Genomic DNA, 16,034 nt, shown 5'->3' with positions numbered 1-16,034 from the left:
GAATTATTAGATATATATTTATCTGTAAATTTAATGTAAAGCAATGCATCAAATATGGCGAAGAAGGCACATTAAATTCTTTAACAATAAATATAATTGCACTTTGCGAGAAATTAGAATCGTATATATTTTAAATGTATAAGAATATATATCTAATTAATAAAAATTATTTTTTTACGTCCTCTCTATCTTATTAAAAGTATCTTGACATTACAATGTAATTGATTATATAAATATATATTTTTATTTCTTAAAAAAATTTTTCATATTAGCTTGTATGCAACATTATATGCTATTAGACACGCAATGTGCTGAAACTGATATTGAAGTCTTTCGTGATTATTGGACTATTACTAATTATAGACTCAATAATTTGTTGGTAATCTTTTTTTATGTTTTTGTTATTTTTAAACCTTTTCTTATTTCTAATTGTTATTGCAATTTAAAAAAATTCTTTTATTAGATTACCATCACAGTGAACATCACGAACTAAAACTAAATAACTGTTACCGAATATATAATTCTAAAATTCCAATCCTTCGTTGGAAATATCAGTATGTCGATTGTTATTTTCGTGTTTCGTTTTAATGTGCCTTTCTAAATCTCTTTTTCTAACCAAAACTTTACCGCAAATGTCGCATTTGTATGGCGAATTGGAAGAATCCCTGTGAAGTCTAACGTGTTTGTTCAAATTGCTTGGATCTCCAAATGATCGTTTACAATAGGAGCAAATTAATGGTTTGTAACCAGTATGAGTCCTAAAAAAGAAAATCAAATAAAAAATTTATTTTTGTTATCACTTATGCCATTATTTACATTATTATACAAAATTCAAATTACAAGTCAATATGGAAAATGATCAATTTACTTAACTTATATGAATTTTCAATCCGTACTTTCTTGAATATACTTTACTACAATACACACAAATATAACCATTTATACTTTTGCCAATATTACTGGCATAATTTTCAATATCAGCAGGATCAGTAGAGAGATTGCTTCTCAAAGTTAAGCCTGTGGTATTTGCGACCGATGGGCAAACGTTAGATACACTTCTTAATTTCTTTGCCTTTCCGTATGGTTTAAACGCCGATAATCGATGAGAAATGTTGTGTCCATTGGGATATATCGAAGATAGAGACTGTGGTGAAATTGAAGAAGGTTGACTTGAAGATGAAGAAGATAGCTGATTAGATAGTGTTGGTGATGGATTAGAATATAAATGCAAATTGGACGTATCAATGGGATCTGGTGAAATCGCGTTTATGGGACCATTCAATTGGAATAGAAAAGGTCTTGGATGATGAAGATATTGCAAAGACGCAAATTCCCTTACTAAAACATTCCACAAATGATCATGATCTAAACGATCGCAATCTAAGAACATGTGAATTTTTAAAGGATTTGGATGTTCATAAACAGTGTAACACGTATCACAAATGTATCGATCTTGTCCTGTAACAAATAAACAAAATTATAAGGAATGTAAAAAAAAATTTTTTCTAATGAAAGTATTTAAGTGTTTCTTCTACTTACTTTGAATGTTTTTTAATGTCAAGAATGGCATATTTAAGATGATCAGGAGATTCTCTGAGAACCACAAAAACAAAATTTCATCTGGTGCTATATCTCTGATCGCTTTTATCACTACACCCTTTTCGCTTGGTATTAAAATTATATTATAAGTTTGACAATCAACCGCTAAATTCACTATCTTCAGCCAAAAGTTAGCATTAATGCGTTTATTTGTACTGTGGAGTCTTCCTTCCGATTCGATAATTTCAACCTGCAATGGTTGGCAAATCTTAATATATTTTTTTTTATCTCAGATGATTATTGGGATTAGTTTTTTAGAATAATTTTTCTTTCGAACTAACAATAACAAATGTAAACAAAAAAAAATCGAATACTTACACAGTTTACTGTATACATGCATGTTTGTGAAAGTTTATTAAGATCAATGATGTCGCTGGTAGCATCTTTTTTAATAAAACTGGTTGCTTTAACAATTGGACCACGATTATTTAACGAACTTGGATCAGAAAAACGATAAAATCTTATCATCGTTGAGTTAATTTCATCCGGGGTACACATTGTTTTTACAGAAGACAACAAATTCACTAAAAACTTGGATACTTCAACACTTTCAAAATTGTTACTTAGAAATAATCCTCATACAGAATTTTAATTTAATATTTCAAGGTCAATTGTTAAAAATTCACTTAAAGTTCTACTGATTTGTGTTATTGACGGTCATCTACTTGCCAACTAAATGTCAACTGACAATAAGTAAAGAATGAAACTTATCTACGTTCGAGTATGTTGGTTTGATCCTTACTACCTCTTTCCAAAGATCTAATCGTATTTAAATGTTCTAGAGGGAGTATTTCTAACATCCATCCTAGACTTATTGCCCAATAGTATCGCAGGATGGTGGGGTTTCAAAAGGGATGGTAAGCATTTTTCTTAATGGAAGATGCAGTAGGACCGCCTACAGTTTAGGCCCCCCACTCTTATCCGTGTAGATTTTTAAACATATAATTTATATAATACATTATAAATAATATATTTATATTGTTAATATATTATTAATAATTATTCATAAGAAAATTTTGTTATACAAAAAAATGGTATAACAAAATTTTGACACTTCATTATAAATTTTATATTTGATAATATCCAAAATTTACCAATAAAATTGAAAGAAGTTTCATTCAAATTTTAAATAAACAGCAAATGAAATATTTATTGTGATACATTTGTTGTAAGATTTTTGGATAAATGTTTATCAAAAATATTACTCGTGTTTCTTTGAGAATGTTATTTAACTAACAAAATAGAGTAATTTGAAATTCTTTACATTTTTCAAAAGAAATTATAAAAAATATAGATTAGGATGATTTATTGCTCAATTTTCGTGTGGACAATGCAATGTAATTTCCATTGAAGATCATTTTCTTTAATGAGCAATGGATTTGATAAGAAAAGGGTAAAATCTAATAGCTATATTTTTGAAAGGATTAAATCAGCATGATCAGAAATTTCACAATAGAACTCTTTTGGTACAAAAATAACCATAAAACATGTTAGAAATTTAAATATGAACCTTTGAATTGCCCGACGAACAAATTTAATTATTCTTATCTATCATTTTCTTTTAACTTTAAAACCTTAAAAAATGAATTGTAGTACACTTTTAGCATAATATAATTTAACATAATCCCCAAAAATCCGTGTCGACTCTCGTGTCTATACAACACTTTTATATTTAAAAATAGTTAACAATTTATACAAATTTTATTATTAAAGTATTTTTATAACTTATTATTACTATGTAAAATATAGTTTTTAATAAAAACCTCAGACTTCTTTCCAAATTTTCTTGTTATTCATACAATTTTATCTTTATAGACAATTTGCGTATCAAATTTAAAAAAAAATTGTTACAAAGGGACTCGAGGGAGAGTGAATCGAGATAAGTGTTAGATCGTATGCCGAGAAAAAGAAGATTCGCGATTTGTGGAACGTCAACGGGAGATGATGGGACACGTTTGATGGGGCTATAAAAGCCTCATGTGAAAGGACATTGTTTGGCTCAGCTGCAATTCGGTCTAGGACCTATCCAAAGAGAAAAAGAGAGAGAAGAGGGGGAACTGTCGAAAGGTGCATCTGAATCAACGCTTGATTAGGAAATTAAGTGGCTCATTCTTCTATGCACTCTTGCACAGATCTAACAAGTGCGATATAGGTATCAAGGATTGACCTAATCGTCCGTTTCGATCTCGATCGGGTATTTTATTCCAATCGGATTTATCGAACATTTGACGATAAGTTTTTTCTTTTTCTTTTTCTTTTATTATTTAATACTTTCTTTTTGTCTTTTTATTTTGAAAAGTGGAATAAAAATATAAAATATTAACATAAGTAAATAGCGCTTCGAAAGTTAAGTGACTCATTTTTATACTCGAGACTTCTATCTCCCGTTATTTTCGATGATATTTGTTTAAAAGTATAGATTTTTCAAAAATATTACCTACAATACAAGCGTTTATTGTTAGTCATATAACAATACGAGTTAAAATGCTTGCTTTAATGTGTTTTCTTAACGATAACATTGAAATTAATAATAATTATATTAAATAATATTAATGAGGAAAAATTAAAGATAGCGATACTTCTTGTCGCCGTGAACATCATGATTCATGTAGGTTTATGGTTCCGTAGCAGAGAATGACAAGTCTTCACAAACCGCACCATCTCCTAGGAGGACCCTTCTGTATATATGTATATCTCTCTTTATATACACATATAATTATTTCTGTTTTTCTCTCTTTATTTTTCTCTGATATTTCGAAACTAGAGTACGCAAGCCTTTCGTTCTTCTTCGAAAGTTGCTGCAAGTGTTCAGGACTGTATTTTCATAAATTTTTAATCTTATTCATATTGGTTAAACGTTAACACGTAATTTTCACAAAACGAAAAATGAAATAAACAAAAAATATAGGAAAGGAAATAAAAATTTGTTTTCTTATTTCGTTGACAAGATTCTTTGTAGATTTTTCTTGTGGTTTATTGGCGAACCTCAAAAATTTACCCGCATCTAAGGCAAGGGGATGGTCCCTTGGATACCCCCACTTTTAGATACCCCCACCCTTGGATAGTCCATCTCTTTCTAAAATCAGGGTGCATTGAGAGAAGCAAGCACAAGCCAGCAAGCGAGCAAGTGTTCCTCCGTGACCAATGGGCTCTTGCACGCATGTGTGCACTTCCCAATGCGATATTAATATCGCGATTATCATCTACTTATTATCGTTATTCTCCTCTACGCACGATCCTTCAAATAAGCCTACAAAAGATACCCTCTTTTGCTTGTACGCATGGTATTTCTCAAACCTTAGTACAAGCAATATCATACTTTTTCTACACATTTTTAGAATCTATAATAATAGGATTATTAAAAAAAAAAAAGAAGAAAGACAAAAAAATAAATGTCCCTTGTATACACGTAAAATGATTTTTTATGTTTTTAAAATTGAATTCATTTTTTTCAAAAAAGTATGTACTTAATTATTATAAAAATTGTATATTAGAAAACATGATTAGGAAATTGTCAATTGATATTATTTTCTCATTTTCGAAAATCTATGTTTTGTATAAAATACTCAAATACGCGATACAGGAGGTGCGAAAATAATAAAATCGATTGTTGGATAAGGTTGTATTAGTAACTTTTAGTCTCTTCGTCATCGCGGAGATGGAACAAATCTTATTGTTATTCGACCCTTTACAAGAGTAGGACCTACGCATAGTACTTATGCAAGGACTATGTATGGTTACACGGGAACACCGGATGCTGCAGGGTGAATTCTGAATTATGGTGAATTTTGCGGGGAGGTACTCGTAAAGGTGATTCGTTTCGGTTCTGCAAGTGTCAAAAGTTCCCCTAGTCTAATGATTTTTTTCTTCTAACAGAGAGATAGACAGAGCGCTTCGTGTATTATTAACATTTCCAATCTTTCTATTTATTTCCATTTCTGTATGACTTTTCTCGTTAACTACCCATTATTTGATAATTTCTTGACTGAACAGATTGATTAATATTTAATTAACGTAATTTCAAAAATACTAACATTCAATTTTACAGCTTTTGTAAAAATGGTGCATGTATATCGATCGAAAATTAATTACAATAAAAATAATTTTAGCAAATTTGAACAAATTTTCTCTGAAATCGAATGTCAAGTTATTTCTCAAATGACTTCATCGAGTATGTACTTGTTCACAGATGAAAAATCAAGTTCTATTTTGGGCACGTGCCATGGACATATTGCCACTGTTACATAGAAGTGAATACCGTGTAACATGACACGTGACCATCAGAGATACCCCATAAGCTCTTTGCACTTCGTTCGCAAACTCTATGGAAAGAAAATTGTATTTAACCATTAGCAGCTATTTACTTGATTTTAAGAGTCAATTCATATTTATTAGCAAACACGTTTATTATTTGGAAACTAACTTTTGTAAAACTGTATTAATGAACATTGAAAACAAATGATTGATAAAAATTTCAGTAAAATTTCAACCATAAAAAAAGAAATTTTGCGTTTAGAGAGATACAGGTAACACAAATCACTTGATATAATTATAATGATAATAATAATATTTTTGATTCCTTTAATAAAAATTGAAAAATAAATGATATTGATTGAGAAAGTTTTACTAAAATTTTGATCTGCAAAAAAAATAAAGACAAAAATGTTGCATTGAGAAAAATGCAGGTGACACGGGTCACATGACATAATAATAATGATAGCAATATTGCATCCCTTTTCTTTCTTTTTCTCTCTCGTTCTCTTTTTCTAGATCGAGAATCCATGCTCTCTGTTGAAAAGCCAGCCTCCACCGAGTTCGGCTCACTTGGCACAGGAGTTCAGTGCATTTAATACTAGTCCGAGAGCCACCCCATGTGTTTAATTTAATCCAATACAATATGTCCGGTTCACCTTGCTCCTCTTCTCTTCTCTTACCGCTATTGCTATTTCTAAAGGGGTGAGTTAAAAAGGGTGGGTGGCTTTTTAAAACCGTACTGTGATCTCGATTCACCGTAAAACCTCATCCTATTATGATAAATTTAATCCTGATTCAATCGGACAGGTTTTTTCTTTACCTTTGCGGTCTACCGCGACAAAATGTATGGAAAAATATTTTTGCTCCTATTATTTTATTTATTTTCTCTTCTGATTGATAATAATTGGAGATCGTTGGAAAAATGATTTGATTTACTGTATGTAAACAAAAGTTGTGTTGAAATTAATCTAATATGGTTTTTTATTTTACGAAAAGTATTATCTGATCTCACATCGGAATATATACAATTTGTGAATACTTTTCAATGACTTAACTAAATCTCTTTTTTTTTCAAATGGAAAGAATGAGGTTTGTTAATACGAAGTTCACTTGGTCTAGAATAAGATAGCCAAAGTAGTAAAACAAAAATAGATAAAAAATACACAATGATCGTAGAAAGTTACAAAGGAAAGAACGAAGTTTACAGGTCATTTTAAAAAAAGGTATAAAGAGGTCCCTTTAAAGAAAAAAAGAAATTCTAGAAAATATTTACATAAGAGGGTTCAAAAGTCTTGAGCCTAAGAAGATGTGAGAAACCTTAAGAAGAAAAGAAAGCTTAAAATTTATCAATCCACTTTCGTGCGTTAAGCTCAGAACTTTTAAACCCCTTTTCGAATATTATGCTTAAGACTTTTTTCAGTTTTCTAATATTAGGCTCAAAACTTTTCAACTCACCGTCGTTTATTAGACTCACAATCAGAATTTTTCATTCCATTCATGTGTATTTTTTCTACAATTTCTTTTGTTTTTAATTAAAGTGTAAAAAATTACTTTTCTATGTAAAATGAAATGAACTGATATATAAGAATACATGTGAAACTTTTCTATCCGTTTTCTTTGAAATAGTTAAGGGGGTATTCTGGTCTAGAAATGTGAAAAAATCGATTTTTTTCATATTTTCAAAGCTTAACCTTTTAAGAATATGTCCTTAAGAGGATTTTTCAAAATTTAAATTATTTTCTGAGATTTAGTTGTTTTAGTGACACGGCATCCTATATCCTATTCTTATTACACGAAATTTTGAACGCGTTTTTCTCGAAACTGTTTTTTTTTCACAATTGTCAAGATATCTCAAGTTCTACTAAACCGATTTGCTTGAAATTTGGTGAGAGTCTTCTCTATGCATTTCTCTATCGTACTAACTAAACTCTTATAACAATTTTCAATTTTTACTATTTTAAAAAAATTTGGAAAAGTAAAAAAAGTGATAAGAATAATGTATCTTTTTTTCAAACAGTTGTAATTTAGCGAACCCCCCACTCATCAGCCTATATCTTTTTCAATTTTGAATTTTTTCATCATTTTTTTTCCATGTATTCTTGAAATATTAATAAATATCTTGTAATATTATAGATAGTGAAAATATTATTCGTCTTTTTGTTATTACACTTGAAAAAGTATCCAAAATTCATGCCTCTAGACCAGAATACCCCCTTAAGTATTGGGTCTTACTGTTGGCACAATGTATGGACCCATATATCTCTATAATTGTATAGAATTTTAAAAAAATATTGCTATCCCATCAACTTAGCTCTCCCCTCGTTAGAGAAAAATGGAATGAATCATTTTCTGTTAAAGATATATAAAGGGCAACGTTTATTTAGACATTAAATAAGATTAGTTTCATTTATTTAATGCTTATTCTTACGTTTTTTAATTTATAAATTACGACAGCAATAAACATAAGGAAATATTGAAAATGCATTAAAATCAGTTATTTATGCTTTAAATTTGACAAGATTATTTTGTTATTAGATATTACCGAATAGTACATCTAATTGTAAGATAAACTAATTGTAAGTACTTAAGGAACTCGGTAAGAGATCTATACTTATAGATAAATGTATACAAATTCACATTTATTTTATATTAGAGATCTCAATAAATATTACATTGCAGAAAAAATAGGTACACAAAATTTGCTAATAACTTTTAATATTTGTTACCCAATTAAAATAAAATGTTTATGCATTGTAAAGCAGAGCATTATTTTTCAAACTAGAGATACACAATTATTTCAATATTTTTTTTTATTCTTATCAAATAAATTCGATTAATCACAAATTTATAATAATATCCATAAATAAAAAGACAAAAGAGAGAATAGGAAAGACACGAAGGATAGAAAAAGAATCGATAATTAATTTTTGATGAAACTATATCCCCTCCTTTTATTTGCGGCTCTTGTTGTTTGCTATAGGGATAGAAGTGCGTGATGGTGTCCTGTCAGGAAAAGGAGGAGTAAGAGGAGGGTGGTTATCAGGGGTGAAGTAGGGTGAGGTGAAAACAGAGATGGATTTGTCACACAGCTGTGTACACTGCTTAATGTAGAAAGCCACCTACCTATATGAAGAGTGTAAGAGACATTGGACCAGTGCTGGTAAGAGAAGGTGTCTCTAAACCTAAAGCCAACTAAGATTATTCGAATACGAAACGTAAGATCAATGAATGTGTCAAGAACATTCTTTATTGAGCTTTGAGTATTAATCAGACCACCATGCTTCCATATTTGTTAACTCAAATTCTATCCATTTTGTTTTCATATATATATATATAAATATATTTAAGGCGACCTTAAACGATAGTTTTGTATTTGTATATATAAAATAAACTTTCTCTTGTTGTTTTTGTTTTTTTTTTATTCTTTTCTTATTTCCCTTTAATTTCTCTTGTTCTATACATTTATACATGGTTGGTATATAAGCATAGGTTTTAATCTAATACGAGTTAGATATTAAGTAAGATTGTAGAAGCATTGTATCTTCGTTTTCTTCTTCTTCGTTTAACTTGTCTGTATTTTTCTAAGGTATATTTGTGCTAAGAAATTGTTTTTTAATCTTCCTTTTTACAATAATTTTTTTAATTGCCAGAGAAAGTTAAAAAGGATCTATAATTGTTGCAATAGATCGATAATTTCAAATTTTTTCTTCGGTGGAAAATACAAATAATCGTTGAATACAATAGCGGGGTATTGTCGCGAGTTATTATCGTATTTTCCCTTCGTATTCCTCCTTTTTTTCCTGGGATCTTTTTGTTACCTATGTAACTAATTCTAAAAACTCATTAGTTTGTGTATAAGTATAAAACATATAATTCACTCATTTCTTTTTATCTAAGTCAGATTTCTAAGTCAGTTGGTGGTAAAATCGTAAACCGAAACAGGTTCAACTAGTAATCTACTTGTAACGTAATGCTGTGACCTTGAAAAATTATAGCGAGATGGAGAGGTATGAATAAAATTATTTTATTTATTTATATATATATATATTACCTTTTAACTTTTTTCCTAAACTATAACTTATTATTTAATCGAATATTAAATAGAAAGCCTTTTAAATATAAATAACACGAGTTTGCTTCGATAAATTAATATTAATTAAATCAATTAATTGATATTAATGTAAATAAATAAAATAAAATAATTAAGCAGAACATTTACATCTCTCTTATCATCTGAGCTACGATAATTTAAAACATAAGTTATCTACATATAAACGTTTTTCTTTATTAACTAAATTATTATTAAATTATATAATTGTAAATTATGCGATTGATAATTTTTCTTAAATACAAAATATAAAATTAAAATTTATTTAAAGTATCTAATAATAATCATTTTGTATGATAACACATTATCATAAGATATCATTGACATTTTGCTATTCAACTAATGGCAATACGGATTCAGTGAAAGGTAAAATCTTATAGATGGCATTGGTAAAAACATGGCGCTGTTATATATATGTATATAGACTATATGTATAATATATGCTCACTTGGTATGGTTAAGTTGCGCAGGCTCGTTATAAACACATGATAAAAGAGGTGATATGTTTTATGATCAACGTTGCAAGCATCGTGGCGTTTTAAACAGTTTTATCACTTATATACAATACGTATAATTAATTGTACATGAAAACAATGTGACGTTTAAGAGATGATTATTATTATCTTATACTAAGATAAAAGATGCTAAATAGTTTACATGATTAATGATTGTATATGTATTTATTGTAAACATTATTTTGTGCGTCTATTTTACGTAAGCAAAGTAAATGATCTTAATTTATAATATAAAAATAAATTCATTTAGTAACTTAGTATAATTTTGTATAATTAATTTCATGAATTTTTATGTAAATCAAAAAGCGATATGACAACCCCTAAGTGTGAAGATGCTGGACCTTTAAAAGAATGGGCACCACCTACTGCACTTCTAGAAAGCATTCCTGCAAGAACAGCAATTGGTTTATTCAATCATGATATTAATTTTACTTGTATTGCTGCATTATGTGATTTCATTGCTGTAGGAACTAATTCTGGTGCTGTTTACTGGTACAATAGGGAAACACATGAGACTACCAAACTTAGTTGCTGGGTATAATGATTATCATTTGAATTAGAATCTTAAAAAAAATGCATATAAAATAAAAAATACTAACGATTCCAATAATTTTCTGATTTTAGTGTGTAAATACACCAATCACTTGTTTGCAAATAGTATCAACCGTTGATTACATGGTTGCAGCTGGTAGCGAAAAAGGAGTTAAAATTTTTCGAATACCTAAAGTTATTCCTGATTCAGTACCTGAAAGAATAAAACCAAAGGAGAAAAAAAGGTATACAAACATTGCACGTAATTGAATTTTTATTACATGCGATATGTGACTGAAATAAGTTTGTAATACTAATGTGTTTATTAATGTGTTTATTGTATTTCAAGATTCTACAAAATTCTATAAATTTACACAAAGATACAGTGACGGCATTAGAATGGTCAAAAAATGGCATGCATTTATTTAGTGGAGATGAAAATGGTTTAGTAGTAGTAGCGGACTTCGATTATTACAATGTACGTAATGATGATAACATTTTTATATAAATATTTGATAATATGTATCTTGAATCTATCAAGAATATAATATTTATTTAATATATATTTTCACACAGAATACCCTTGAAGTTAGTAAATTGTGCAATGAAAAATATCCCATTGTACAATTGAGTTGTCATCGCGGATTATTATTAATTTCAACTACATTACGTACCATTTTATTAGACAGATGTGACAATAATAGAGTTACGCAAATTGGCCAAAGGGAACGTAAAAAGTAAGTATTTTTAAAATAGTATTTGAACAATATCAATAAACGAAGTGTATACAAAATGAAAATTTGTTCGAAAAAACGCATTTTAAATTACAGTTTAGGTCCATTTGGTGCCATATTTCGGCACAGTTATACGAGAAAGTTTATTATTTATGCTACTAGACCAGGCTTTAGAATATGGGAAGCAGATCGAAAGGGAACAGTATTAAAAACTCTTATGTTTAAGGTAAGCTTTATTCGACCATTTAATTATATGAAATCTCACGAGAAGTTAATGAAATTTGAAATACATTTTTTATCAAATGAATTATAAGGAAAGTTGTAAGAAACATTATTAATGATCATTGTTATAGTAATAAATTATCTCTTTCTTTTTTTTTTATGTGTGTTAAAGGATGCAATTAAGTTTAACGAAGCATATGTAAAATTATTAAATCCTGCTCCAGAAAGTGTAAGAAATAGTCGAACGGAGACAGCATTCGGCACATTGTTGCAATTTAATGAAGATTATTTAATAACATATAACAGTGATATAATATATATCGTAAATCCAAATAACATTACTGTAACAGCTGTAACGGATGTACGTAGAGTTACTAACGTTGCTTGTACTAAAGAAGAAATATTTATTGTCGAAGGAGACAGAAATATTATACGTATTTCATACTACCCCGATACTACGGCTAAAGGTAATGCGTTATTATTTTCAGTTGTATATTAGCTATATATTAAATTTATAATTTATTTGTTAAATATTTCATTAAATTTTCTTAACCCAATAGATGTCATGTCTTTTCCTGCTTTAAGTCAGTCGAGGACTGCCGGTTTACTTGAACTTACTACTATAATTGCGGAAAGTAAAGTTCTTCCAGTTTTGTCGTTCTCCAAAAAGAAACAAAAAAACGAAACTTCATCTACGTCGTAAGTTACCCATTTGATTTTTTTATTAATTAATTTATTTCTGTTCAAACGTGATAAAACGATATATAGAACTTATAAAATTGCATTAGAATATAGTTTAACCAAAAAGTGGATTATGTTTCAGTATTACATTGAATGATAATACTAGTATGGAAGCAAATTCTATAACAGACGCAGAAGAAGCTGTGGAAATACCATCTGTCTTTTCAGTAGATTTTAGTACAGACTCGCAAATGGATCTTAATAAACAAAACAAAAAAGAGGAGGAAGAAAATAAACAAAATTTAAGGAGACAAATATTTGAAAAAATTAGCGAACAAGATTTTGAAGACGTTGTTTTCACGCCGGAAAAGAAAAATAAGAAATTACGTAGTAAATCGCAAAATAGAAATAAATCTGAAGTATCGACTTCTGATGAAATTTCGAAAGCATCTTTTCCTTCACGAATTGAAGGAATACAAACATTTATGTCGACAAGTATTGATGATAAGCTTATGGTACCATCCCCGAGAGATTTGGAATCAATTCAACGAGACGTTGAAGATAAAGAAAAATTACTTGCACATATGCTCGATTTTGATTTAATTAGTTCTAAGAAGAACATCGACGCTGCTAATAAAAGTATTGATATCATTACTGATCCTTCTAGTACTATTTCATGCTCTATTGTAGGTATTGAATCGAATAATGTTAATCTAAGCAATGAGTTTCCTGATTGGGACCGTAATCACTCGCATATTGGAAATCATGAAAATGAATATAATCAAAGCAATAATAACAAACCTGTTGAATCGGGGGATGACGAAGTCAGCTATCAAACAGTGTTAGAAACATTTAAAAGACTTGTAGAAACTAATAAAAAACTAACTAAAAGTAAATTAACATTTGATGAAGATATTGCTAAAACACCTGCTAAAATAGAGAATATTGAAGCTAACTATCAAAAGGCACTTAAAATGTTAGAAGAATATGAATTAAGTAATGAAAAATTAATTGATAAAGTACCAACTGAGTCAGGGGATGACAAAGCTAGCAATGAAACGGAATTTAAAAAGTTAGAAAATATTTCAGGAGGTAGTGAAGGAATAACAAAATGTATATTAAGGAATAAAGAATTAGTAGACGATATACTAGCTGAATCAGAGAATGATGATACCAGCTATATAATAGACTTAGAAAAATTAAAGAAACTTTTGGGAATTGCTAAAGAAATAACAACAAATAAATTAAGAATTAAAGAATTACTGGATAACTCATGTGATGAATCAAGGAATGATGAAACCAATAGCTATCAAACAGTTATAGATAAGTTAGAGGTGCTTCTTGAAACTAGTAAAGATAAAAAAAGAAGTAAATTAATCATTAAGGAATTAAAGGACAATATATCTGATGAATCAAAGAATGATAAAATCAGTTATCAAACAATAATACAAATATTTAAGAAGCTTGTAGAAACTAATAAAGAAATAACAATTGACGAATATACTGTTAACATACATGCTAAATTAGCGAATGATGTAGCCAACCATCAAACTGCTTTAAAAATGTTACAAGAGTTTGAAAAAAGTAGTAAAAAACTAACTACAAGCGAATTGGAGAGTGAAAAATTAATTGATAATGCATGTGCTGAAATAAAAAATGAAAAAGCCTCCTATCAAGTAGTGTTAAAAATGTTAGATCTGCTCATATTAACTTCTAAAAAACTACAAAAAAATAAATTTAAAAATGATGAATTAATTGATAACACACCTACCAAGTCAAGAGAGAATAAAATTGACTATGGCACGGAATTAACAAAATTAGGAGAGCTTTTAAAAAGTAGCGAAGGAATAACAAAATGTAAATTAAAAATTAAAGAATTCATTGATAAGGCACCTGTTGAATCAGGGGATGATCAAAACTGTTATAAAGCGATATTAATAATGTTAGAAGTGCTTGAAGAATGTGCTAAAGAAATAGCAAAAAATAAATTAAAGAACGATCTATTATTTGGCAATGCGTCCGATGAGTCAGAATATGATAAAATTACTTATGATATGGTGTTAAAAATATTAGAGGAGATTCGTGAATTTAGTAAAAAAGAAAAAAAACTAAATTAATAAGCGAAAAATTACTTGATAAGGCATCTGCTGAAATAGAGAATGACGAAGCCGTTCATCAAATGGAATTTAAAAAATTAGAAGAGCTTGAAAAAAATAGTAAAGAATTAATAAAAAGTAAATTAAAGAGCGCGGAATTAATTTCCCTGGAAGATTTACAAGATGTTACGCACGAACGAACGACTCGAGCCACCAACAGTGACTCAAGCTGGAGTGATCTTGAAATCGATTTAGCAGGTAAATAAAATTAATTTCTTATTATCATTTGATCGTCTGTCTACCATATGAATTACCAAAAATTTTACTATTATTTTGTAACGCTTAAAAATAAAAATAAAATAAAAAACTCAATAATAATAAAAAAAAAAAACACTTATTCGTTTTGAATTCTTCTTATGGTTTCAGTATTAAATGAAAGTATAACAGCATCGAACATTTCTGAAGACGAAGACTGGGTTTTGGTTCATAAACATTCCCCAAAGATCGATAAGGATCAAATTAAATGAGAATCGTAAAAAAATTTACTTTTTTATTGTTTTTTTTTTCGGATAAATTAATTTTTAAACGATCCTATCTCCTCGTGTACAATCTTGCATTTATAATAGAATAGATCAAAAATGAGGAAGTCACATATTTTGTGTACATGACGAACACGATTTTTAATTACAAAAAACATTTTTTTTGTTTTCTTTGTAATAATCTGTGTTATATATTATATATATAAATATTTATTTAATTTAATATTTAAGTTTTTAAATTTACGATCTAGTCTTAAATTTCAAATATTTTAAATATTTTTTTCCTTGCCTTATCTAAATTCTTTTATAATAATATTTTGCTTATCATAAATTAAACTCATTCAATTTTATATTTATATATAATATTTAAATTAATTTTTACATTATATTTTATCGTTCTCGTACTTAGCTGTAATACTCGACTATCTTGAGTTTTTATTAAATTACTGTCTGCGACGAATATAACATAATTTTTTTCATGTTAAGTAAAAAACAACCTTCGCTGGTAACTATTATTATGTAATTATTTTTTGTAAACAATAATATGGGCAATAATTATATTAATAAAAACGAATATCGTTATAATTGTATGTAAAAAAGAAAAACGAAACTTGGGTAACAAAAAAGTATTAAAGTATAAGTATGTAAGCATGTAAGTAGGATGCTGTTACAAATGATAAACAGATAAGTGTTATATATAATGTAATAAATGAGACATAATGATTATTAATTTATAAAATGAATTACTTTAAAAA

At 28.4% G+C, this 16,034-nt stretch overlaps 2 protein-coding genes and 1 long non-coding RNA gene across 3 annotated transcripts; 2 read left to right on the top strand and 1 right to left on the bottom strand.

Annotated features, from left to right (window-relative positions):
* Positions 1-523: 523 nt before the first annotated feature.
* Positions 524-2,097, bottom strand: Prdm13 (PR/SET domain 13). The gene is made up of 4 exons (XM_089179286.1): positions 1,918-2,097; positions 1,540-1,789; positions 877-1,458; positions 524-762 (listed from the first exon to the last, which is right to left on the bottom strand). The coding sequence occupies exons 1-4, from the start codon at positions 2,095-2,097 to the stop codon at positions 524-526; spliced, it is 1,251 nt and encodes a 416-aa protein (XP_089035412.1).
* Positions 2,098-9,751: 7,654 nt separating this feature from the next.
* LOC107067716 (uncharacterized) lies at positions 9,752-14,827 on the top strand. The gene is made up of 9 exons (XM_089179357.1): positions 9,752-9,860; positions 10,783-11,011; positions 11,101-11,251; positions 11,355-11,485; positions 11,584-11,744; positions 11,838-11,967; positions 12,136-12,430; positions 12,524-12,662; positions 12,787-14,827. Exons 1-9 carry the CDS (start codon positions 9,853-9,855, stop codon positions 14,759-14,761), a joined length of 3,219 nt encoding a protein of 1,072 aa, XP_089035483.1. The 5' UTR covers positions 9,752-9,852; the 3' UTR covers positions 14,762-14,827.
* On the top strand, positions 14,824-16,018 carry LOC149033511 (uncharacterized). The gene is made up of 2 exons (XR_016178853.1): positions 14,824-14,998; positions 15,167-16,018. It is a non-coding gene; the product is annotated as an uncharacterized LOC149033511 (long non-coding RNA).
* The last annotated feature ends 16 nt before the right edge of the window (positions 16,019-16,034 follow it).

Source organism: Polistes dominula, unplaced genomic scaffold, assembly GCF_049000335.1.
Source record: "Polistes dominula isolate Pdom_NZ unplaced genomic scaffold, Pdom_raw_medaka contig_373, whole genome shotgun sequence".
NCBI lineage: Eukaryota > Metazoa > Arthropoda > Insecta > Hymenoptera > Vespidae > Polistes > Polistes dominula.
The sequence above is the reverse complement of the archived record's forward strand: the minus strand, read 5'-3'. Positions and strand labels throughout refer to the sequence as shown.

Excerpts from the sequence above, each read along its gene's own strand:
- Prdm13 (XM_089179286.1), bottom strand. The coding sequence starts at position 2,097 with ATGTGTACCCCGGATGAAATTAACTCAACGATGATAAGATTTTATCGT. Across the intron at positions 1,790-1,917 it reads GCATGTATACAGTAAACTGT|GTTGAAATTATCGAATCGGA; the intron begins GTAAGTATTCGA and ends CAACCATTGCAG. Across the intron at positions 1,459-1,539 it reads GACATTAAAAAACATTCAAA|GACAAGATCGATACATTTGT; the intron begins GTAAGTAGAAGA and ends TATTTGTTACAG.
- LOC107067716 (XM_089179357.1), top strand. Across the intron at positions 11,012-11,100 it reads CTACCAAACTTAGTTGCTGG|TGTGTAAATACACCAATCAC; the intron begins GTATAATGATTA and ends TTCTGATTTTAG. Across the intron at positions 11,968-12,135 it reads TAAAAACTCTTATGTTTAAG|GATGCAATTAAGTTTAACGA; the intron begins GTAAGCTTTATT and ends TGTGTGTTAAAG.